The sequence below is a fragment of the Galeopterus variegatus genome, unplaced genomic scaffold (assembly GCF_000696425.1).
Source record: "Galeopterus variegatus unplaced genomic scaffold, G_variegatus-3.0.2 Scaffold20, whole genome shotgun sequence".
NCBI classification, from domain to species: domain Eukaryota; kingdom Metazoa; phylum Chordata; class Mammalia; order Dermoptera; family Cynocephalidae; genus Galeopterus; species Galeopterus variegatus.
Window position 1 is genome coordinate 965,356 of NW_007726131.1, and position 24,852 is coordinate 990,207.

General features: G+C 35.7%; 2 protein-coding genes across 2 annotated transcripts in view; one reads left to right on the forward strand and one right to left on the reverse strand.

Moving 5' to 3' along the window:
* Positions 1-8,392, forward strand: LOC103586657 (EF-hand calcium-binding domain-containing protein 10-like). The gene is made up of 4 exons (XM_008567955.1): positions 1-109; positions 6,825-6,989; positions 7,100-7,187; positions 8,326-8,392. The coding sequence occupies exons 1-4, from the start codon at positions 1-3 to the stop codon at positions 8,360-8,362; spliced, it is 399 nt and encodes a 132-aa protein (XP_008566177.1). The 3' UTR covers positions 8,363-8,392.
* RINT1 (RAD50 interactor 1) overlaps positions 7,533-24,852 on the reverse strand; it is a 25,869-nt gene continuing 8,549 nt past the window's right edge. The window contains exons 5-15 of the mRNA XM_008567947.1: positions 22,566-22,739; positions 22,326-22,475; positions 21,563-21,719; positions 19,686-19,796; positions 19,369-19,594; positions 18,705-18,842; positions 17,102-17,301; positions 10,951-11,165; positions 10,010-10,190; positions 9,817-9,935; positions 7,533-8,713 (exon numbers count right to left, since the gene is read on the reverse strand). Of these exons, the coding sequence (XP_008566169.1) occupies positions 8,521-8,713; positions 9,817-9,935; positions 10,010-10,190; positions 10,951-11,165; positions 17,102-17,301; positions 18,705-18,842; positions 19,369-19,594; positions 19,686-19,796; positions 21,563-21,719; positions 22,326-22,475; positions 22,566-22,739 (1,864 nt within the window). The 3' untranslated portion in view covers positions 7,533-8,520. The remainder of the gene's footprint in view (positions 8,714-9,816; positions 9,936-10,009; positions 10,191-10,950; positions 11,166-17,101; positions 17,302-18,704; positions 18,843-19,368; positions 19,595-19,685; positions 19,797-21,562; positions 21,720-22,325; positions 22,476-22,565; positions 22,740-24,852) is intronic.

Sequence of the window (24,852 nt, forward strand, 5' to 3'; positions counted from 1 at the left end):
ATGCAGGCCGATAGCAGCAGGGAGCGCCAAGCCAGGGATTATTTGGAAAAACATCGAATCATGGAGCTGCTGAACCATCTCACCAGCGTCCTCCTCTTTGTCCGGCCGGGTAAGGGTCTTGCCTTCCACTCGGCTTTCTGTTCCACCCGCTACCCACGCGAAGCCGTCCCCAGAAATTCCCGGTACAGCCATCCCTTCACGCTAGCCCCGCGGCGGGACTCTCTTCCCTCCCCAGGACCCCTCCTCCACACTCATGCGCTCTCTCCCCTGCCTCTCGGATACTTGAGCCCTTCTGCGGCTAATTAACTGGGTGGCTTTCAATTGAAGAAGTACTTATTGAACGACCTCTTTGTGCCAGCCGCTAGCCAGCTGCGGTGGGACTTAGCAGGCGGAGGGCTCGTCGGTGGTGGGAGAGAGGCTCCGGGGGCAGGAAGCCTGGCTCCTGGCGACTCAGCACTCTGTGACTTAGGGCAAGACCCTGCGCCTCGGTCTCCTCCTCTGGAGAGTGGGGACAACAGTACCGATCTCATGGGAATATGGGGATGATTAAATTAATAATATGTAAATCAGCCTTATGTCTGGCAAGCAACAGATGTTTCCAACGATAGGATGTTCTTGAGGAGACAGCTTTTCTTGACAAATTTTTACACATCTGAACCACTTACAAAGTTTGAATCATTTCATAATTTTTGTGTGGTGTATGATTAAAAAGTTATATTAATGGTTTTATGTCCTTCTCCCCAGAGTGCAGAATTGTAACCTGCCAGCCCCCATACGGAGGATCCAAAATGCCAGATTTTTCATTTGCTTCTGTGTGAGGAAATGGAAGTACCAAACATTCTGACTTAGCCAAAAACCAATATGATCATGTACAGGTGGCAAAGTTCTTTCTAATTGTTTTAAAGCAATAAAGCAATTTAAAAAACAAAACAAACAAACAAAAAAACCCTCTGCAACTAGTAGTGAAAAGGAATAAAGACAAATGGATGCCTTTTTTTTTTTTTTTTTTTTAATGCACTGGGGAAAAGTTGCTATCAAAATGATTTTTAAAAATCTATATTTTGGAAAACTGACTACTGCCTCTTGCTAGTACTTGGTACTGTACTGTTGAAAATTGTCTTCTGCTGTTAGATGCAGCTATAATTTCCGTGTGTGTGTGAGTGTGTGTGAGAGACTACTGAACTGTTATTCTTGATCACCTGATTTTAAGATATTTGGTTTTTCAAAATAAATGTATAACATTCATGTTATATTATTCATATTATTCTAATAATGTTCATTATATCTTAAGACAAATTTTAATTTTCCCTATTTCAACAAGTGGTCTTATATTCATTGTGTTATATTTATTATATAAGAATAATATTTTTCAGGCCGGCCCGTGGCTCACTCGGGAGAGTGCGGTGCTGATAACACCAAGGCCCCGGGTTCGGATCCCATATAGGGATGGCCGGTTGCTCACTAGCTGAGCGTGGTGCTGAAACATCAAGCCAAAGGTTAAGATCCCCTTACCGGCCATCTTTAGAAAAAAAAAAAAAAAAGAAGAATATTTTTTCACGACATATATTTTAATTTAATTTTTATTTTTATCAAATTGTATATATGTATGGGGTTTAAAAATCAAAAAGTACTTCAAAGCTTATGATGAATAACAACAGCATTCCCCTCCCCATCCCCAGTTCCTATTCTACAGAATAAATTATTTCTTTTAGCTATATCTTTTGCTATTTATCTTGAGATTTCTAAATAACAGTCTTATACTGCTGCTTCTTAATGTTTTTTTCCCTCTAGGTTTAGATATTAGCTTTATATTGTGGAAGATAAACACACACACACACACACACACACACACACACACACACACACACACACACACCCTGTTCCCACTCACATCCATCTTCCCAATAAATTTAGAACACAATTTTAGTACAACCAATATTCAGAATTTTCAATATTATTAGGCAAATGTTCACAGCTAATTCATGTAGTATGCTATGATTATATTTCCTTTGTTGTTTTCCCTGAAGTTAATAACACTACATTTTAAATTTTTGCTTAATTTTCTGGATAATTTTCACTAATTCATCCATATCCTCTTTTGCCACAAGAGTAGCTGTCCTGTCATTACATTTACAGTTGTCAGGTGATTCCCTCCCTAGCCCTTGGCTGTCTTCCTGCATTGATGTGGACTGATTGCTTATCCGCCCTGCTACACAGTGATTATGCAGACTTTCCCTCACCGGTCCTAAGAATTTTCGCCTCTCTTGTGTTTAGAGCCTGTCTGTCTTATGGCACATACGGCTCCCCTCTTTCTTGCATTACCCCCTCTCCTGGTGGAACATGTCCTGAGACAGTATGCTTCAAGTGGTAAATATTTTGAAAACTCACATGTATGAAAATGTCTTATCCTACACCCAAAACTTAATGGTAACAAGAGTGGACACAATTCCAGGTTGGGAAATACTGACCTCAGAATTTCAAGAGCATTGCTCCGCTGTCTTCCAACTTCTGGTGTTGCTCTGAAGAAGTCTGATGTCATATGGCATCACATTCTTCATCTGTGTAGGAAATATGTTTTTTTCTTTCTGGAAATATTATAGGATTGTCTTTTTATCTTATTGCTGGAATTCTAAATATTTTTATGCCTTGGAGTGGTTTTGTTGTTGTTGTGCGAGGTACTTTGTGGTCTTTTATAATTTGCAGACATTTTCCTTTCAGATCTAGGAAATATTTTTCTTTCCTTATTTTCTGGAATTATTAGTTAGATATTGGAAATCTTGACCTGATTCCCTAATTTTCTTTATATGTTGACATACTATACGATCATTTTGATCAGAAAAATGCAATTTATGAATCTGCTGAAGATTATGTTAAGAACTTACCAAATTGTTATCTTGATGCTCCTCATTAACTTACACTTGAACATTGTTGTCCCTTACATTTCCCGTCTTCACTAATGGTTCTGTATGGGTAAGATGATCATAAGATTTATCATCCAAACTGGGGATATTTTGAGTGAAAGTAGGTGCTATTAATAATTATGCCAGGACAACATAGCAAACTAGGACTGTCCCAGGAAGACTGGGACATTTGATCATCCTAATTATGGGTATCTTAAACATTATATGAATAACAGAAACACCATGGCAGTCAATGGGGCAACTGAAGAAAAACTGACTTTTCTGAGTCACATGAGCCCACTTATCTGACCTGCATTAGTTGTCTGATATACACTCTTTGAGGCTCTCAAGCAGTTCTATTTTTAAGAGAAAATATATGTAATATATGATATATAAATATGTATTATAATAAATATTATAAAATATATTTTATAACATATACTGCCATGAATTATATAACTTATATAATGCATATAACATATGCTTTCTTATATATCTATAAGACAGGCCCTCATATGGCCATCTCAGTCCCAACACGAAATTGCACTCAAAGAAGCACAGTCATTACAGCAATCAAGAGTAATTAGAAAGGAATCTAAGATGAGACTCTAACTATAATCCACAGCAAATTCACTCAAAAGCCCCTTCCTCCTCTCCCAACTCTATTACCCAGAGCAGCTGCAGAGCCTGCCAGGTTCCAAATCTACAACAATCAGCCCATCCAGCTCTGCCGTCTTCTGCTCCCTAGCTTGCCTTTTCCTCTCAGCTGTTTATTATGTCAACCAATTTAGCATCTCAAGGATTCTTTATTTTCCTTCAGCACAAAAAGCCTTGAACCCATCCAGCAAAAACAGAAAGAGAAGGCATGGTGTAGGGAAGAGAATCTAAGTGGATAAAGACAAAATTCTCTTTAGCAGAAGGGGACAAGGAAGGGAGCGCTGGAATAGTCCCATATTAATAAAATAATTATCATGTAAAAAATTGAGATGCTGTTATCCCTTTAATAATGTGAACTCTGAAACCTCTTTACAAGCTCCAAAGGCGGGGAGAGAAAGCCACAGGTGAGGAAACACTGAGCTAGGATGAGGAGGTGGAAAAGCTAAAGAAGGGTCTGGCTGGCACAGAGAGTACACATGCAGTGCTTCTCACTTCCCACCCAAGTCCTTCTAATGGCAGAGGAAAGGAGACTTGTACTTTCAGTGTCACATAACAGGTTTCTATGAAGTCACTTGTTTTGTCCTAAAATTTCACAAGTTTCATTTTTCTGCATATACACCCATTTCTTAATATAAATGTTTTATATTACTCACCAGGGTGTGAATCACATATAGTCTAAAGGATATACAGCAATAAGCCTGGTTTAGATTTTCATCAAAGTAGCACACAAAGTTCTATTAGCATTATTTACTTATTCTAGCCTTAAAAGGAAATGTAATGAGTTGAAATTCGAACCTGACCTTTTTCTTTTTTTTTTTTTCCTTTTTGTCTTTTTTACTGACTGGTAACGGGATTGCAACCCTTGGTGTCGTGCCCGTACCAGGGACTGGCAACGGGATCGCAACCCTTGGTGTTGCACCCGCACCGCGCTCAGCCAGTGAGCGGGAACCGGTCTCCACATGGGATCCGAACCCTCGGCGGGAGTGCCGCCGCGCTCCCAAGTGGCGCACTCTCCAGTGTGCCACCGGGCCGGCCCCCGAACCTGACCTTTTTCTGGTTCCAAACTTGATATATAACTCAGGAAGAATCAACAGACTTCATACATGGTAGCCTATTTGTTTCTATAGTCTATTAAAATTTGTAAAATAAGACACTATATTATATTTTAAAGTCTACTTCTTGTTTCAACACATAAATTCCAGTAGTGAGAAAGACGGAGGGGAAACCTATAGAATAAGAGACTTAAAAATATAGCCTGAGTGAAGAGACAACCTATGGAATGGGAGAATTTATTTTCAAACCATACATCTGAAAAGAGGTTAATATCCAAAATATATAAGGAACTCAACTCAATAGTAAGAAAACAAATAACCTGATTTCAAAAATGGGTAAAGGACCTGAATAGACATTTCTCAAAAAAAAAAGACATACAAATGGCCAACAGGTATATGAAAAAAATGTTCAACGCCACTAATAATCAGAGAAATGCAAATAAAGACCACAATGAGATATCACTTCACACATGTTAGAATGACGGTTATAAAAAGATGAAAGATAAAAAGAATCGGCGAGGATATGCAAAAAAAAGGAACATTTGTACACTGTTGGTGGCAATGTAAATTAATACAACCATTATGGAAAATGGTATGGAGGTTCCTCAAAAAATCAAAAATAGAACTACCATATGATCCAGCAACCCCACTAGTGGGTATATATCCAAAGGAAATGAAATCAGTATGTCGGAGAGATGTCTGCACTCCCATGTTCATTATAGTGTTAATCACAACAGCCAAGATATAGAATCAAGGGATAAAGAAAATGTGACCTATATATACAATGGAATACTATTCAGCCTTAAAGAAAGAAGATAATCCTGTCCTTTGCAACAACATGGGTAAACCTGGAAGACATTATGTTAAGTGAAATAAGCCAGGCACAGAAAGACAAATACCTCATGATCTCAATTATATGTGGAATCTGAAAATGTCAAACTCATAGAAACTGAGTAAAAAGGTGGTTACAGGAGGCTGGGGGGGTATGGGGATTAGGGAGATGTTGTTTGGTCAAAGGACACAAAATTTCGGTTAGACAAAAGGAATAAGTTCAAGAGATCTGTCGTACATCATAGTGACTACAATTGAAAACAATACAGCATGTACTTAAAAATTACTAGGAAAGTAAATTTTAAGTGTTCTCACCACAAAAAAAATAATAAATATGTGATGTACTGCATATGCTAAATAGCTTGAGTTAGCCATTCCACAATGTATATACATTATATCAAAACATCATGTTGTATATCATATGTACAATTTTTACTCAATTAAAAAATAAAAAACAATCTATGAAAAGATTGGCCATAATGTGTGGACCATGTTTGTATACTGATTTTTTTTTTTTTTTTTTTTGGCAGATGGTTGGTACAGGGATCTGAACCCTTGAACTGGGTTTTATAACACCAAGCTCTTACCAACTGAGCTAACCAGCCAGTCCTTGATTATTAAAAAGTACTTAAAATTTATGCCATTTGTGAGACAATTGGAAATCTGAATACTTCTTGAGGATAGTAAAAAAAAAATTATGATGTGAGAACCGTATTGATAATAGTGTTGCGGTAAAGTGAAAAAGAAAAAGGAGTCCTTATCTTTTTTAGAGGTACACACTCAAATATTTATTAATGAAATATTATTGCTGTGATTTTCTTCAAAATAATACAGGAAGAGGGGTAAGTGGATCCAAAACTCTTTCATGTTACAAATGAACATTTACATCTTTCAATTGGAAGACTATATTTATCTGAGTCTTTGTTTTTATCATCCCTTCTTTTATTAATTTTTGGCAGCTAGCCAGTATGGGGATCTGAACCCATGACCTTGGTGTTACCAGCACCATGCTCTCCCAAGTGAGCTAACCTGCACCCCCATCTCTTCTTTCGGCTGGCCACCTTCTTTCCTGCATCATGCAGTTCTCTCTGTTTGGTTTGCAACCCTGTCTGCAAATTAGAATTACCTGGAAAGTTTTTTTAAAAAATGCCCAGGTCCAGTCTCTGAACTATTTAATTATTTGAGGTAGGGCACGTGTATATGTAATTAATTGTTCAATGTCATGCCTTTCCTGATGGATTGTAAGTTTCAAGAAAGCAAGGCCTATATCCCCAGTGCCTAGTATAGGACCTTGAACACAGGTGTTTAATAATTGTTGTGACTACTTCCATTTGTGAGATATTTTAATTTCACATTAGAAAGAGTTGGAATTATTCTTTTGCAGAAAAACCGAGAGAATACTTAATATCCATATTGGAAAGTATGAGAATTGCCAAATTAACATCCGTAGCTTTTCCTTACTTTATGGATAACTCTAACATTGTGGCTATGTTTGAGATGATGGATACCGCAGGCAAAGGCACCATATCATTTGTGCAGTATAAAGAAGGTCAGTAACTTCTACAAATTGAGGTAATAGTTTGTGGTTATTCCACAACTTTATCTGAAAATAATTCTCACTTTGTAAATTTTCATTTCTTTTCATTCTGATTTTTACAGCCCTAAAAACCCTGGGTCTGTGTACTGCAGATGAAGTTTTAAAAGATGACGGACATATAATAACTTTGGATAAATTTAGGGATGAAGTGTAAGTTTATTTTTAAATGACGGATATTTTAATAACATGGTGTGATTTTGAAGTCAGATTCTACCTTTTGAGGGAAATATTTCATCCTCTTGAAACTTTCAGCTGACTAGAAAGTGAGGACTGTGAGAGCTGACAGTAAAGTCCTTAAGCCTGGGGAGAGGACGGGGAAAATGCTGGCGTTAGAGAGGAAGTTCCAGAGGGAGCCTCCTTCTTTTCTCATTGGGAAACCACAACAATTCTCAAGGAAAGTGGTGAGAAGTCCCAAACTGCTCAGAGAACTAAAAGAAAAGCTTTGAGCTCAACACACTGGTTGGAAAAATCTCTGTACGAAATACAGAGTAACAATTTATCTCAAAATATCTCTTCAAAATTATTTATTGCAAAGTAAATGTATATCAATCAATACAATAGGTTACATGTCAGCCTGATAATTTCAGATTTGAGATGTTACAGCATTAAAAGTACTAACTAATTCTGTGTGGCTGATACAGATAAAAAAATAAATAAAAATAAAAGTACTAACTAAATGCTAAGTCAGAAAAAAAAAAATTGGAATAAAATTTGATAGATATAGAAAGCCTCCAGCTAATCTAGGTCTATTTGTTTAAAAAAGTTCTACTCTGAAGATTAATTAAGAAACCATTATTTAATACAACCCAAGGCCAAGGACAAGTCAGAAGAAAAAAGAAAGTTTAAGATTTTCATCTCATCATTAGTTACATAAACATTAAACAAAAATGTTTAATTACAGTCCCTACCACTGAGGAAAGACTGAGGCAGAATGCTTTGGCCTGAAACATCATCCAGAAAGAAAAGGTTGCCCACTGTCACACAAAATGGAACTAGGAATTATTTTAAATGGAAGGACATTTGTGGAAAATGAAGAATAATCCTACCTTATTCACCATCTCATAATGTGCTTTCTTATGGAAATATAATGAATTCCCAAAAACTTACTGGCTGTGTTTGATTATCCATAACAGAGTTTCTCTAAATTAGCAAAGGAAATTGAAAGTTGGTTATAATTTATTATCTCTACTCCTGTATTTTCTTTGAAAGACATATTCAACATTTATATTTGTAAATAGAAGTACTTTGAGTTCTCATATTTTCTGTATTTCTTCTCTTGATTTCTTAGGAACAAGAGGACTCAAGAAATATGGTCATCATTTTAGTAACATCATAAGTCCAAGATAATAAATGATTCTAATGAAGTTTTCAGTTGTCCAGTTTCATTAATTCAGAACTTCATCATATAACTTGAAATCCTCCTGGCTTCCTCTTTGTTAAGAACAAAAACATAAAACAAAAAAGTCTTCTTCTGAAAGATGCATTATTTTCCAGTGTTAGGCCAGTTTGTCCTCAAATTAAGTAGAATTTCAACATCTTGTTGAGCCAGTTTGTAAATTCCAACTTCATTTAATGCTGCTGTGGCAGGAAGTTGCCCTGAAGCTGACTGCAATACGTCTTTCAGGAGTAGAGCAGAACCGATGTTCAAATTCAAAACAATACAGGCTTCCTTTATACTGTTTAGGGAAGAGGGATGGGAAAAGGAGGGAAATGAGATCTCCATTACCTATATCATCTATGTTATCTTTAACAATTTCATTTTGAGAAACTAAACAGCTTCCCTGCACTGCTAGTCCACTGTCCCCTATAAAGACTATTTATGGATTTATTATTTGGCTCTTTTAACATGTTATGACTACATAGGTGCACAGAGTTTATATTTCATTAGATTACTGTAAGGTAATAGGATCATTGTTTTCAATATGTATCCATTATTTCCCTAACTATAATACTTGATACTAATAGTCTATTAAATGTAACTATGACTTTAGGGAGATTAGCATATGGGAAAAAAGACAATTAAGGGATAAAATGAAAGCAACAGAAAGGTAGAATACTAAAATAACATAACAGAAATAGGCATATCTTACTGAAAGAAGCAAACATAGCTTTCATTTTATAATAAATTTAAAAGGAATAACATATAATCTCACAAAATCCAATATAACTTAAATACTAAATCAACAAATTCTGAAAATATTTCTAAGAATTATTCTTACATACATCTTTTTTTCGGTAGCTGGCCAGTACAAGGATCTGAACCCTTGATCTTGGTGTTATCAACACTGAGCTCTAACCGACTGAGCTAACTGGCCAGCCCTACTCTTATGTACATTTATAATTACATTTAGAACCACAATTAATAGCAAATGTTTAAGAAAACAAATTTTCTTCAGGCTTGGCCTATTAATAGTTACTAAACATATTTTTAATTTCTTATTTTTACTAAATAAGGCAGAACTGCACTTGCTTTCATTTTTTATTTATTCCCCTAGTAATAAGCAAATAGAGAATTAAACCAAATGCTAGAAAATAAAGCCCAACGTATAATTTATACTCAGTTCTGGTAAACTTTATGAGGTCATGGGTCCCATCTTATGTATTAATTTGGTTTCCCCACTGTGCTCTAAACATACAGTAGAATGTTTTTAAATTTTAGTTGACCTTATTCCACTGAAAATCACTGGAAGCCTAAAGTTGTTAAAAAGGAATAAACCTCCTCTAACATCAATTGATGTATCTAACTTGATACATCAATATTGTTAAATATTGTGCTTACTGTTTAAAATAATTTTCTGGTCTCTTGCAGTAGTGAGAAAACAAAGGGAAAAGATTCCGAGTCATATCAAACTGTAACTGGGCTGCTCCTCCTTCATTGAAGTGATTAGCAAGAATTATCTGAAACAAAGAATAATTCATGTAACAGTTGCCTTTATTATCACAGTCCAAAAATATAGTCTACTCTTACTTACTTCTTGGTAGATATATATATCCAGATTCTCTACAAGCATTTGCCAGAAAATTTTAAATAAGGAGAAACAAAGCTGCTGCTCCAATTGAAGTAAACGGTCTCGTAATGTAAGCAATAAGGGGCAAGCCGAACTAGACAGGGACATTACTGCCTGCTCTGACTGAGATGGCAAGGACAACCACCTGGAAAAAAACACATTAATTTTTACCATAAAATTTTTCACCACTTTTTATTTTTAAAGTTTTAACAAATCATTTTAAGTTTGGGGAAGTGCACTGTCCTGGGACATTCTGGATAAGAAAAAAATGTACAGCCCAATATTAAAAGCTCTATCAGAAAATAAATGTACCTATATTTATACTGTAACTCTCAATTAAATACTCTTTATTTAATATGAGGATGATATTTTTTTAAATCCCCAAATTTTAATATATTACTTACTGATATAAAACAGTTAATTTTATGCTTTAATTTTCAGTAAAAACAATGGGGAGTAATAAAACTTCCAAATTGATGGTAAGCACTGTGTGTGGCAGGGACTGTACTAGGACAAATAGATATTGCCTGCTCTCAAGGAGCTCACATTCTAGTGGACGTAACAGATGTCTACAAGGAATTAGGGTAGTGGAATAAATTGTACAATGCAAGCCTACACAGGTACTGCAGAAGCACCTCACTTTTTGAAATGGCTATTAAACTCCAGATTATGTACCAGCTTTCCATATTTACAAAGAGCTGAAGGCTAAATTATAATCAGTTTATTCTGATTAAGAATGTCCGAAAAAACATATTTTAGAAATATTTCCATCAAAAATAGTTAAAGTTTGTAATACAAAAGGCCAAACCCTGTTTTACCTACGCACCCTGGAAGGCGGATTGCCTGCACCATCTTTTAACTTTTATTAGACTGGTGTTAAGAGTTGACTTATACAGAAGACATACCTTTCTTTTTTATACAATTTTGCAGCATCTTTAACTTCTCTAAAAACATGGTCTACTTGACGAGTCAACATGTCATGCTTTAAACGCTCTAAGAGATTAATCATGTCATCAAAGACAGAGCTCTCCATAGAGGCTAGCTGTCCCAGCTGCAATTTACTGAGAGTATTATTCTCTGCAAAGACCTCCAATGCTGCCTGTTGAAGTTGTAGAAAGAACTGAAAGCAAAAATGTGGTAACATGTTTATTAATATACTTTAAAAAAAAACAGTTTGAAATAGAATTCATATACCATATCCATTTAAAGTGTACAATCCAATGGCTTTTAGTATATTCAGAGTTGTGCATCTACCACCACAATTTTAGAACATTTTCATCACCCCCCCGCCCCAAGAACCCTCACTCTTAACCTTCATCCCTCAATACCCTCCCCCTTCCACCCAGCCCTAGGCAACTACAAATCTACTTTCTGTCATGGGCAAATAGGATTTTCCTATTCTGCATATTTCATATAAATGGAATCATACAATGTGTGGTTCTTTGTGACTGGCTTCTTTCACTTAGGATAATGTTTTCAATGTCCATCCATGTTGTAACATACATCAGTACTTCATTTCTTTTCATTACCAATACTATTCCATTATATGGATACACCACATTTCATTTACATATTTATCAGCTGATGAACATTGGGTTTTTTCAAATTTTTGTCTGTTATGAATAATGCTGCTACAAACATTTGTGTACAAGTTTTTATGTTGACATATGTTTTCATTTCTCTTGGTATATACTTAGGAGTGGAATTGCTGGATCATATGGTAATTCTATGTTTAACTGTCTAAGGAACTGCCAGACTGTTTTCCACAGCAACAGCATCATCTCACATTCCACCAGTTATGTATGAGGGCTCAAATTTCTCCACATCTGCACTAATAATTGTTATCATTTTTATTATGGCCATCCTATTTTGTGGGAAATAGTACCACATTTTCCTGATGGTTCACATACTTCTTTAAGTACTCATTTTTTCTAGACACAGAATGAGATTTTTAGTAAACGTGGTATATGAGAGTTAAGAGAATTAAAATGTCATTTTTATAGTGGTATTGTAGGTGAAATTAATATTATTGTTTTTGTCCTACAGGAAATAAATGCTGTGGATAATTAGCAAAAGATTAAAAACAACCTCAATGTCCATTAATAGAGGACTGGTTAATTATGGTACTTCCATACAATGGAATATTTTGTAGTTTATTGTTAAAAAGAATTAGACAACTCTATGTTCTGAAAAGGAATAAGGTTAAGATATATTGTTAATTGGAAAAAGCAAAGCAGAAGAGTTTGCAAAGTATGTTACCATATGTACACATACGTCTGTGTTTATATAAATAACTTTGATAAGATATAAAAGAAACTGATAAAAGTAATTGGCTTTAGAGAGAGTTAGAAATAAGACCAATTTTCACTACATAAAGTTTTGTGGCTTTTAATTTTGTATCACATACATGGATTACATATAGTAAAAAAAATTTTCTCTTTCACCTCCTGTCTACAGTAAATGACACTATCAATAAGCATTTAAGAGTAAGATTAACTAGGAAGCTCTGAAATTTTATTTCCCCAAAATACAATTATAGCACACTAAATAAATCATCTTGTCAAGGTTATTTTTTCAAATAAAACTCTGAATAGCATTTAGTAATAAACACGTCATAAAAAGTTATGTTAAGGGCATCAAATGCTTGGTTTCCCTTTGAATGTTTCCTTAGGAATTTTCAGTTGCTTTTGTTTTAAAGTTATTGAAAAAAAAACTCATTAAAAATTAATAAAAACCAAAAGCCATTTAGAATTCTACCAAACAGGCCAGCCCGGGGCTCACTTCAGAGAGTGTGGTGCTGATAACACCAAGGCCACGGGTTTAGAGCCCTATGTAGGGATGGCGGGTTAGCTCACTCGGGAAAGTGTGGTGCTGACAACACCAAGTCAGAGGTTAAGATCCCCTTACCGGTCATCTTTAAAAAAAAAAAAAAAAAAAAAAAAAGAATTCTCCCAAACACTTCATGGATAAAGAAGAAAATATATCAAATCTGGTGGCCAAGTTTTTTACACATTTACTACTAAAATTTAGACTACCCCACGCGAACCTAGATCATCACATACACTCTCTCTCCACATCTTTTTTTTTTTTTTTTCCCTTTTTGTCTTTTTTACTGACTGGTAACGGGATCACAACCCTCGGTGTCGCGCCCGTACCGGGGACCGGCAACGGGATCGCAACCCTCGGTGTTGTGCCCGCACCACGCTCAGCCAGTGAGCAGGAACCGGTCTCCACATGGGATCCGAACCCTCGGCGGGAGCGCCACCGCGCTCCCAAGCGGCACATTCTCCAGTGCGCCACCGGGCTGGCCCTCTCCACATCTTTTTGCATGGCAATTGTCATGACCATCAGCTGCTTTCAACTGACCAGCATTTTTTCTCCTTCTTTTGATAACCGTACCCAATTTTCCTTTGGGGAACTACCTCTTCTCCACTCTGAGACGACCTGACTCAGGTGGTGCTAGCCCTACCCTTTGGTGCCAGGGATGCACACATAACTTGATAATACCATGCCTTGGCCACACCACTCGTTGTTCAGGGATGGACATGTGAGAGGCCATTTTGGTATTTCTGCTGAAACTATCAGGGAAGAAGTACTGCCCTTTCAAGATTGCAGATGGACCATGTGAGCCTGGAGCCACCTATGGCCACATGACCAGAGTCTGCCTGAGAATGAAACCAGAAACAAACTTTAGAGCAGCCACGCCTAACCCTTTCAGTTACACAAACAAACTCCTCACTGCCTTCCACCCCACCTCAGTCCCCAACTTAGGCAAGTTTGAATTGGGTTTCTGTCACCTACAAAGAGTGCAATTCATCTGAAGAGTCTACTCTGAAATTTAGTCATTTCTCTGTAGACAGAAGAACCCAGTTAATTCAGCATTAGATTATAAGTTTTCTAGGAGAAGGAATGATGGCTAATTCATCTTTGTTAACAGACTACTGCACCAAGGAAAGCAGTTAATGATGCTCCACGAGTAATTTCAATGAAGCTAAAAATCTGGCCCTGAATGAGTCCGTCATTAGATCATCTAGCACAAATATAAAGAACAATTTGTTTCATACTACTGAAAAAGCTTAGCAGAAAATGGACCACTGTGGGGGCTGAGAGAATAAAGTACTTACTAAAATTAGAAACGTGACACATAAAAGTACAAAATGAATTAATCTATACTGATTAGTTTACTTAGGAAGATAAACGCATTGATCATTACACTCCATATTATATTCATTTTATGAAACAATTATTTTATTTTCTTTGTTCAGCAGAATGACATTGCGTACATGGATTTCAGTGAACATTTTTATAGAAAAAAAGCTGTAATAATTACTAAGTCCCAGCTGGAGGGTCCAGATAAGAATAAACTAGGATTCTGTTTATCAGGTTTTTATCTTGTTTATATCTGTTATTAGTATATTTATTTTTGTTTCCTATTTATTTTGGCTTATTATTACATATTTAAGATAAATATTTTTGCTTTTTCTTTCAGTAAAATAGGTATTATGAGAAATACATTTTCTCTATATAATGCTTTAGCAGTATACTATAATTTTTTGTTTGACATAGAACAAAATGCACTAAATAATGTATTAGCAGTATACTATAATTTTTTATCTTAAATTCATAATTTAAAATAATTCTTGTCATGTTTTCTAGACTTCCTTCCTAATCTAGGCATTGAATATTTTTATTTTTATTTATTTTTTTTTTTTCATGTCCGGCAACGGATCGCAACCCTCAGTGTCGCACCCGTACCGGACCGGGACCGGCAACGGGATCGCAACACTCTGCGCTGCACCCGCACCTCGCTCAGCCAGTGAGGGGGAACCGGTCTGTATGTGGGATCCGAACCCCCGGAGGGAGCGCCACCATGCTTCCCAAGTGGCGCACTGCAGCAGTGCGCCACCAGGCCGGCCCAGGCATTGAATATTTTTAAATGTTCATGTTTGAGTGTATTTCATTTCTGCTTCTATTTTTCATTTTATTGCTTTAAGATTTGATACTGTAGAGACATTTTAATTTACCTTGTCCATCTTCGTGAATCATCTTGAAAATTTTGTTTTTTCCTAGTATACTGTGAATTTACCACCAATCCTCAGTTAATCAATCTTTCTAATTACTTAACTCTATAATTTTTTAATTTCCATATTACCTATCACATATTAAGAGTGGTATTTTTAAGTCTTTAGTAAAAATTATAGTTATTTTGTTGTTGCACTTTCCTGTCTATTTTCATTTATGACAATTATACAATACTTTACATTTATAATGTATCTTCATATTTATTATCCTATTTATTCAGCATAGTTAGTTTTTTTACCATTTAATATATATTTTTCACACTTTAAGGTCATCCCTAGTTCACTGTTGATGTTTTCTGTCATGAAATCTACTTTATGGGACACACTGGTGTAAACCCAAGCTAATTTCTGTATCCTCATAGATGGTCTTAGAATAATGATTCCTCACCTGAAGGCACCTTGTCCAAGAAGGAGGTCCCAGAGGCCCTCTGAGATCATTTTAATACCTAAAATATCTAAAGGAATTAATCTGTCTCTCTCTGCCAAGGCTATAAAGGCTAATTAGGTTTCTTCACTTTTGGTTGGAAGTACGTATTAGAAAATCTGGCTACCAAAAGACCTGATAGCCAATAAATTACTCAGATTAATAAAATGAGTAAAAATAAATTACTACTTAATAATTACAGTCAGGCAGATCAAACCTGTCAACACATAGAATCTGCATGGAGAAGGAAAGGATCAGTAGAATCCTTACAGGGAAAAGGCCTCATAGTACTTGTTAACTGGAACCATTTTGATTTTTACATTTATTTAAATTATATCTTTTAACATAAGAAATTAGTTAATGTTTAGATGTGATCATGGCAGTGCTTATGTTTTCTAAAACAGGAGTTCCTGGGCTGGCCACTTAGCTCACTTGGGAAAACATGATGCTTTTAACACCAAGGTCAAGTGTTCTGATCACCATACTGGCCAGCTGCCAAAAATAAATAAATAAATAAAAGGAGTTCCTATCTTTTATATACATACTAAAATATTTACCATAAAATAATATCTGAAATCTGCTTCAAAATAATCAAGTGGGGGGGGGGGGGGGGTTTATCATGGCAGTGCTTATGTTTTCTAAAACAGGAGTTCCTGGGCTGGCCACTTAGCTCACTTGGGAAAACATGATGCTTTTAACACCAAGGTCAAGTGTTCTGATCACCATACTGGCCAGCTGCCAAAAATAAATAAATAAATAAAAGGAGTTCCTATCTTTTATATACATACTAAAATATTTACCATAAAATAATATCTGAAATCTGCTTCAAAATAATCAAGTGGGGGGGGGGGAGGTTTAAATGAAACAAAATTGGTGTAAGAAGCTGTAAGAAGCACACAGGAGTTCACTTCCCTAATCTATTTACTCTTGTATATAGTTCAAAATAAAATACACAAAATGTTAAATAATTTTTTAATGTATGAAACAATTAAAACTTTAAAAATGCTGTGGTTTTCTTTGGCAGCTGGTCAGTATAGGGATTGAACCCCGGACTTTGGTGTTATCAGTACCATGCTCTAACCAACTGAGCTAACTGGCCAGCCCTCTATTTTTGATTCTTCATAATTTGTCATGTTTAGAAAACATTCAAAAGGTATCAAATGACATTTCTTTTATTTTCCTCAAAGTCCTGGATTTATTGATTTTGGCATCACTATTATTCAATCTTAGCTTTTTCTGTGATGGCAATTACCATACATGAATATTTCCCAAGTACAAAGTCGAAAGAGGAAAAAGGTTCATTCTATAAACAACTATTTCTTGAAAGGTTTGCTTTCTTTTCCGGTAATTGAGTAAACTAAAATATCAGAATTATTTAACTATTTGAGATTTGATAAAGAAAAATGTGTACTTAATCACACCTTCTAAGTTTGGCATCACTGTGATTCTAACATGTATATTTTTGCTTGCAATAGACTGACTGAACATTTTTAAAGGTTAAATGGTTCAAACTACAAATACATTACTTAATATAAAAGAACATTAACTTACAACATTGTCAGCCCAGTCTGCTAGTACTGTTGAGATGTAGTTCACAGCATTAAGAATTGCACAGTATCGAAAGCCAAGGGAAGCTCTAGTCTCTTCTTTCATCACCTGCGTTAATCTTATCCTAAAATCATCTACTAAATCCTTCTGTAACTCCAGGAACTGCAGCTTTCGGGAAGCTGTGGGAAGGTTTTTATACCTGTCTGTGGAGAAAGTTAATAAGACATACGAAGGTTTTTGGTACTGTCCATGACATAGAGGTTTTTCCCTACTGACATGCTTCAGTGCCTTTGTCAAAAATCAATTAACCATTCAAGTATGGGTCTATTTCTAAACTCTCTAAGGATATAGATTTCATAAGTATACATATTTGTCAAAACTCACTGAACAGTATATTTAAGATCTGAGCATTTTATTGCATGCAGATTATGCCTTGATTTTTAAAAAAGACACATGAGAAAATTATATACAAAAATGACTCCGTTTCTTCAACATGGCATTTTTTAAAAAAGGAATAAAGAACTCAGATTAAAAAACATACATACTTAAGAATTTACAGAAAACATGATAAGATGTTTAAAATGTTCTTTAAAATACTCCAGGAAGGGCCGAGCCCGTGGCGCACTCGGGAGAGTGCGGCGCTGGGAGTGCAGCAGCGCTCCCGCTGCGGGTTCGGATCCTATATAGGGATGACCGGTGTGCTCACTGACTGAACGCGGTGCGGCCGGTCTCAAAAAGGACAAAAAAAAATAAAAATAAAAAAATAAAGCTGGGGAGAAAAATACATAACAGAAAGTGAAAATTGTTTTAAACCTTGGTAATCGGTGCCTGAAAGTTCATTATATTATCCTAACTTTTGTGCACATTTGAATTTTCCTAATAAAATGTTTTTAAAAGACACACAAGTTTTTCTTAACTTTTTTTGTTTTAGTGTTTTTCTTATTTTATTACAGTAAGGAATATGGAATTATTTACTGACTGGACTGGAATGACACTTCTCCAGGTTACTGAACAGGCCCAGGAAACAGACCAGAGGAGGACAGAGGCGAAGAGAGCCGAGGATGGTGGCAATGAGGGCCAAGTGGCACCTGGAGAACTAAAAGGACTACAGTGAGGCAGTGCGCTACAGGCCACCCGGCACCAGGGGCTGCTAAGCCACCCTCCAGCCAGAAAATCCCTGCACTGTAACAAGAGCTCCTATTACTACTCCAATCCTTAAAACTATTATTTCATTCTCTCCTGCAATCTTTGATAAACCAAGGTTAAGAAAATAATATTTAAAATTTAGGTCAATCACCATTTACTGAAGACACTTAAAAAGCTGCATAGCAAGAGAGTTTAGGCAATAAAATTAAATTCTTATTTTATTGTTTTTATGTAACAAGTCAGGAATTTTTTGTTCATGTATCCCAATGTTTAAGTCCTTACTTGAATTATTAAAAATCCAAAAATTAGAATATTGTGCTAGATCACTGCCAAAATAGAAACTTAATTTGAAGATATTATAATAACCACTGTATAATATTAATTATGTTGAACTTGAAAAAGTACCATGTGAGAAAAGTACTTTTAAAACAAAGTCATATCTTAAAAGACTTATACTTACCAGTTATAACCAAGAGTAGAGTCATGAAAGTTTCTGCACAGTCTGGAACTTTCATTTCATCCACATCAGTGATATCTTTATACTGGGATACCCAGGCAGCTTCCGATGAAAGCATTGAGTCCATTTTTTGAAGAGCAACTAATAACAGAAAAAAGGATAATGTCAATTAAGTAGTTACAGTCATTCCTAATTTTTCAACTTACAATTTCTTAAGAATGATGATTTTTCTACCAAAAAAAGCCAAACCACAATCTCCCCCTAGTTGTACTATACTTAACATGCTCTATTTTAGAGTTAAAGATGCTTTACTCTATCCACCCCAAATCTTCAAAATAGTTATGCTGACTGTACAAGTTATATCCAAAAAGATTCCACCAAGAGCAGAAATACTATACAGTAATATCTGTAAAATAGTTACACACCCTACTGGCTTGAATATTCATTCCACTCTAGAAACATGTGGAGTGTAATTCCAGGAAAAACTTAAGTTTCATGGGAAGAAAAGAAAATAAGATTATCTCTGAATGCAACTTGGAAAACCTTGACCAAGAAAAATTTATTTGGCTCTAGTTCCTACCCAGAACTGAAGGAGAAAAACACCAAAAATTTACATACACACACAAAAGGATATCTCTCCCTTCCCTATGGCCACATTAGCACTTACATTTTCTCTCCACAGTCAACCATCTCTGAAAACAGGTTTCCTCTGACAGAATATGCATACAACTAGCAAAAATGCCAGGATAGCCATGAACACTGTGTAACTCTCTCTCAAACAAGAGCACTTCATCCACCAAATGACAGAAGAGATTGTCATCATAGAGTAGACAAGGAATATCAGAAGCTAACTTCTCAAGAACCAGCATCATGAGGCCCCGAGAAAATTCAAGCTGAAAAAACAAATATGAGATATGTAAATAACAAGTTATTCATGTATATATACAACTCTAAAACTGAAATGCTTAGGACTGAGTCTCTTACCCTTGCATTTACCGGAGAGCCTACTTTGTCTAATATTGGCTGAATCTTCTCATCCAGAAATTGAGTATGATTTCCAATCCACATAAGCACCTGAGCCAAGTACCATTCAGGCTAAGGAAGGAAGTAAAACAGTTTGAGTTCTTAAGTCATTACAACTAGAAAGTTACAATTAAATGGATCTATCTAATTGTATACATACAACATGTAAAAAATTAGCTGAAAATTCCTATATATAAGAGCACAATTTCTACTCTGAATTTTAAACTCATGCAAAGCTTAATAATCAAATGTTTCCCAACATACTCCTAATAAATTATAATAATTGGCTTATGTCAATAATGTCATCTATATTTAAAACTTAGCACTTTAGTAATATGTAAAATGATAAGTATTACAAAGAACTAATGGCCTTTAAATTGTTTTTTGAGATAGCATTCCAAAATAATTCTCAAACAGTATTTTCTTCTGCTTTTTCTTTTCAAAAGATTAGAAAAAAATTTGGCTGGTCTGCATTACAAAAATTACAAATGCCTTAAAACAGGTATAATTATAGAAAAGGAAATGTAGGTATGCAGCATTTTAAATTGCCCCCAGAGATGACTCTACAAACATTTCAAGTTTTGTTGTACAGGGATGCAAAAAACATTTACTTTTGTGTGTGTGTGTCAGCCGCCTGGCCAGCATGGGGATCTAAACCCTTGACCTTGTTGTTATTAGCACGATGCTCAAACCAAGTGAGCTAACCCACCAGCCCATAAAACATTTACTGAATGGTAAATCCCTGTTGTGTGCTAGATGCTGGGAATACAAAAATGAATAAGGGTAGCCCCTTAACTCAAGGGCTGCACAGTTTAGGCTTGGTGACAGAGTGTTAGGTCCATTGGGATCACACTTTAAAAAGCAGTCAACTTAACTCAGAATTTGCTTACCTCAAATTATTACTGCCTCTCTACAACTTTAGGTTTACTGTTTTGTCTCACTTACTACTTACTAAGTGGTTTTACTCTTCCTTCCATGAACACCCCATCCAAAAAAGAAGACCCATAAAGAACAAAAGAACCAGAAATCCTTTGCCACTCTGCTTCTTCCTTTGCAAACCTAACTGCCTATCCCTTGATTCTTTTAAAATCCTATAGAGCCTATAAATTCATTTATATATGGCACATACAATGCCTGGTATAATCTGGCACTTAATAACATTTAATTGAAAATATTAACTGATCCCCTGCTAGGTGCACTGTATTAGCTGTAACAAAACTCAAGGATAAATAAGATAGTACCCACCCCCTAGCAATTCCCAAGAATATAATTCCCAACAAAATCTATCAAATTTCATTGAAAACAGATGCTTATAATTGTTTCTCAGGTCAAAGAAAGATATCAAAAATATACCCAATATACATTGGTAAAATCCCTCAATTAAAATGTTGGTGATGACTTCCTTACAGCTATTCCCATCATTTATCCCCATAATCTTTCTTGCACAGCTATAGATCGTTTTAGCATCAGCACCTGTATTCAAAAGCTAATGCTCTACTATCTTTTGACATTCAGTTCTCTTTCCAATATATTTATAAATCTGAAGGAGTACAGTGAAATACATGTGGAACCAGTTGTAAAAACTGCCACAGCAAACGCTACAGAACACCAAAAGTCACACCGGAGTAATTGGTCAGATGATGTGCTAATGAGTAAACTGATTCCCACAACATATCAACCCAAGTCCCCAGTTATATCTACAATGGGCAGTGACAAAACAGGACTTTAGCCCTTTAGAGAAAAAAACCTAAATGGTTTCTACTTAAACCAGTAAAAGTACAGAAAACTGTAACATTTGCTATTAATAAAAACCAAGGACAAAAATTGGCAAAGCACACCTTACTTATAACATTAGTCTGCCGGTTCCCTTTGAAGTGATACCTGAACCTCTTCTGAAGGGGAGTCAGCATAATCTGGATGGGCAGGATGACAGAAGGGGATGCAGGAAGACAGTATTTTTCTGGGAGTTGTTTTGGCTCAGTAAGTAATTCATCTCTGACATAGTCAAGTCAAGGAAAAAGGATCCAAAGCATCTATGTATTTCTCTATATATATACACATGCGTTTGTATACACACATACACACAATAAATTTTTCCAACAAATGTATTGGATACTAAGTAAAGTTAATTACAATACAAATAATATGTAATCTAAGTTTACATTAAATATGAATTCAGTAAAAAATACACAAAAATGTTATTAGAATTAATCTGTAAATCTTCTCTAAAAGAATAGTAGGGAAATAAATTCAAGTAATCATTTGATTAAATTAACACATATGATTAAATTAACACTGCATTACTATGGTTTCCTCCCAAACAAATGGTTTGCCCATTTGTTCTATTGTCCCATGAGACCTATATGAGATGCAAACTTGGGTTAGTCATATATCTCAGAACTCTTCCTCACAGCCCTCCCACCCACAAGCAATTCACTCTGCAAGAGAACAATCCACCACTCGATGGGCATTTAAAAATCAAGTCCAAACCCAGGACTCGCATTCGGCTTCTTGGCCACTTTCAAACAGTTCTGTTTGGTAGGCACAAATTCATTCCAGAAAGAAGAAATTTTATCAAATTTTCAACTCCGAAAAAGATACGAGGTTTGTAGTTTCAGAAGCTGACAAAACAGTGTCTCCAGGTTACTGTACATCTCAGGGGCACTGGCAGATCGACTTAAGCCAATAGGTTGAGATTGAGGGGGTGCAATGAATGGCCAATGAAGCTGTGCTAAAATTTCCTCAAAATCACTGTAACAGAAAAGTAACATATATTTAAGTACAGTATCACCAAGTATCCATCTGAAAGCAATTACCATGAAATATGGGTAAATTCCCTACCTTGTAAGCTTGTCCTTGAGAATTTTATGCCAGAATTTAACTGTGGCTCTCATGAAACCAAGAAGATGAGTACAGGATGATTCCTGAAGCTTGATGTCAAGTTCTGCCATAGACACCAGAGTAGAGGCTGCCTCTGGTACATTATTGGTCATCAGATATTGCTGAATGTTATCACTGCAAAACAAAGCAAAGCAGACTTTAAGGACAGTTTGTTCAAATAACTTCAAATTTGGAAAAACTGCTTCTCCCTCATATTTTTTGTCTTGTTTTGTTTAATTTGGAATAAATGCAAGTAACTTATTTTGATAGTGGCAGATTCAATCACTACTGAAAACATATTTTGAGGGTAAAAAGACACAAGTCAGGGTTTGCTATACAAGATGCTGGAAGGCACAGAATGACCCTTTAAGTTCAGTTTTTGCATTTTCATTTTCTTGTGATTTCCTTGTCCAACCAAACACTAAAGGGGATTTCTAAGCACTCGAGCACTTAGGATTTGAACTGCTCTACAAATCAGTAAAAAAAAAACCCTGAGTTAACTACAGAATAAAAAAGGAAAGGAAACTTTTTGGCAACGTACAGTTCTAAATATATGTTTAAATGAGCAAACAAGAGGCGGGCCAGTTGGCTCAGTCGGTTAGAGCACAGTGTTATAACACCAAGGTCAAGGGTTCGTATCCCCTTGGCCAGCCGCCAAAAATAAAAAACAAACCAAAAAAAGGGATATAATGCTGTGTTTTGTTCCAATGCTGCAACCTCAGTCCCTCCCTCATGTTTTATATAAAATTACATCCAAGGAGGAATGAAGCACCACTCTGAGGTGGCTTTTTTACTCCAAGTCTCTCTGGAAGCCTGGAGTCCTCTAATTCAGCATCCTTCGTGTGTGTGTGTGTGTGTGTGTGTGTGTGTGAGATTTCATATTGTAATTGTCACATAATAACTAAATATATTTATGGGATACACAGCAATATTTCAATACATGTATACATGTGTAATGATAAAATCAGGCTAATTAGCATAGCCATCATCACAAACATTTATCATTTCTTTGTGATAGCATCCTTCCAAAACCAGCAGCCCATGTTCAGGATGCCTCTCTCCACCTTTCCCTTCCCACTCCTCCCAAAAAAACAGATTTGTCCTGTGTCACATTCTCTCAGGCACCATTCATTTCTGATAAGTCTGCCTTTTACATAAGTCCTCAATATCTTAATCCAAGTGAATAATGTAGGTAGCATCTGGTAAGATTAGGTATGATAGTCTTCAATTTTTACCTAGTTTGCCCAGCTGAACTTGATTTCCCACTTCAAACAAATATAACTGCAAAGTGTTGCCTTATGTTAAAACAAAGACTACCTCTTTTAAGAAATGTACAAATGTTACAAAAGAATTTAAAATGTACAAGTAACCACAGAATATAGGAGTACTGCTTTGTAGCCTGGATTTCCACACAGTGAAGCATGAATGATATTTATAGCATAAGAAAAGCCAGAGTAAAAGGATTCATTCAGAGTGATATTGCTGTACTGCTATATTAAAAAAACAGATCTAATAAAAAGATGCTAGCTCCCCCAAGAAGAAACTACTTTACTTAAAAAGAAAGTACTTCAGAATAAAAACAGGCCTTTAGAGAGAAATTTGGAGTTGAGAAAAGCCCAGAAGCTCAAAAGAAAGCTAGAAATATCATGTTATCATAAAAGACCTAAGGGAAAGAACACATTATTAAAGCGAGAGAAATAACTGTGTCTATTTGATTATGACTTTGATTCCTATTTCTAATATGATTCCCTGGGCATATTTCTCATTTAAACAATTCAGATATCAGAAAAGGTTATCAATAACAACAGTCCTATTTTAGTTCATCTGTTACTGTGGGTATTAGAAGAGTGAGGCTTTTAAACAACTTATTTTGCTTATTAAGGTTATTAATATTGCTCCTTATTGCTATTTTCTTTCAGAAGGGCAAGGAGAAATGAAGTAAAATAAAGCAAGGTTTAAAATTCCTTCATTGCAAATAATTTAACTAGACAGCAATGAGATGCTCTAAAAAGCTTAAGTCGATTTCTGGAATCACTAGTAACACTATAATCTTAGACATATCACTTTAAATGTAAAACTCCTCATAAATACAAAACAAAGATTTTCATACTATACTGATATGTAAAATTCTTTAAAATCTTGAGGGCTGGCCAGTTAGCTCAGTTGGTTAGAGCACAGCCTTATAACCCCAAGGTCACAGGTTCAGATCCCTGTACTGCCACCCCCCCCCCCCCCAAAAAAAAAAAAA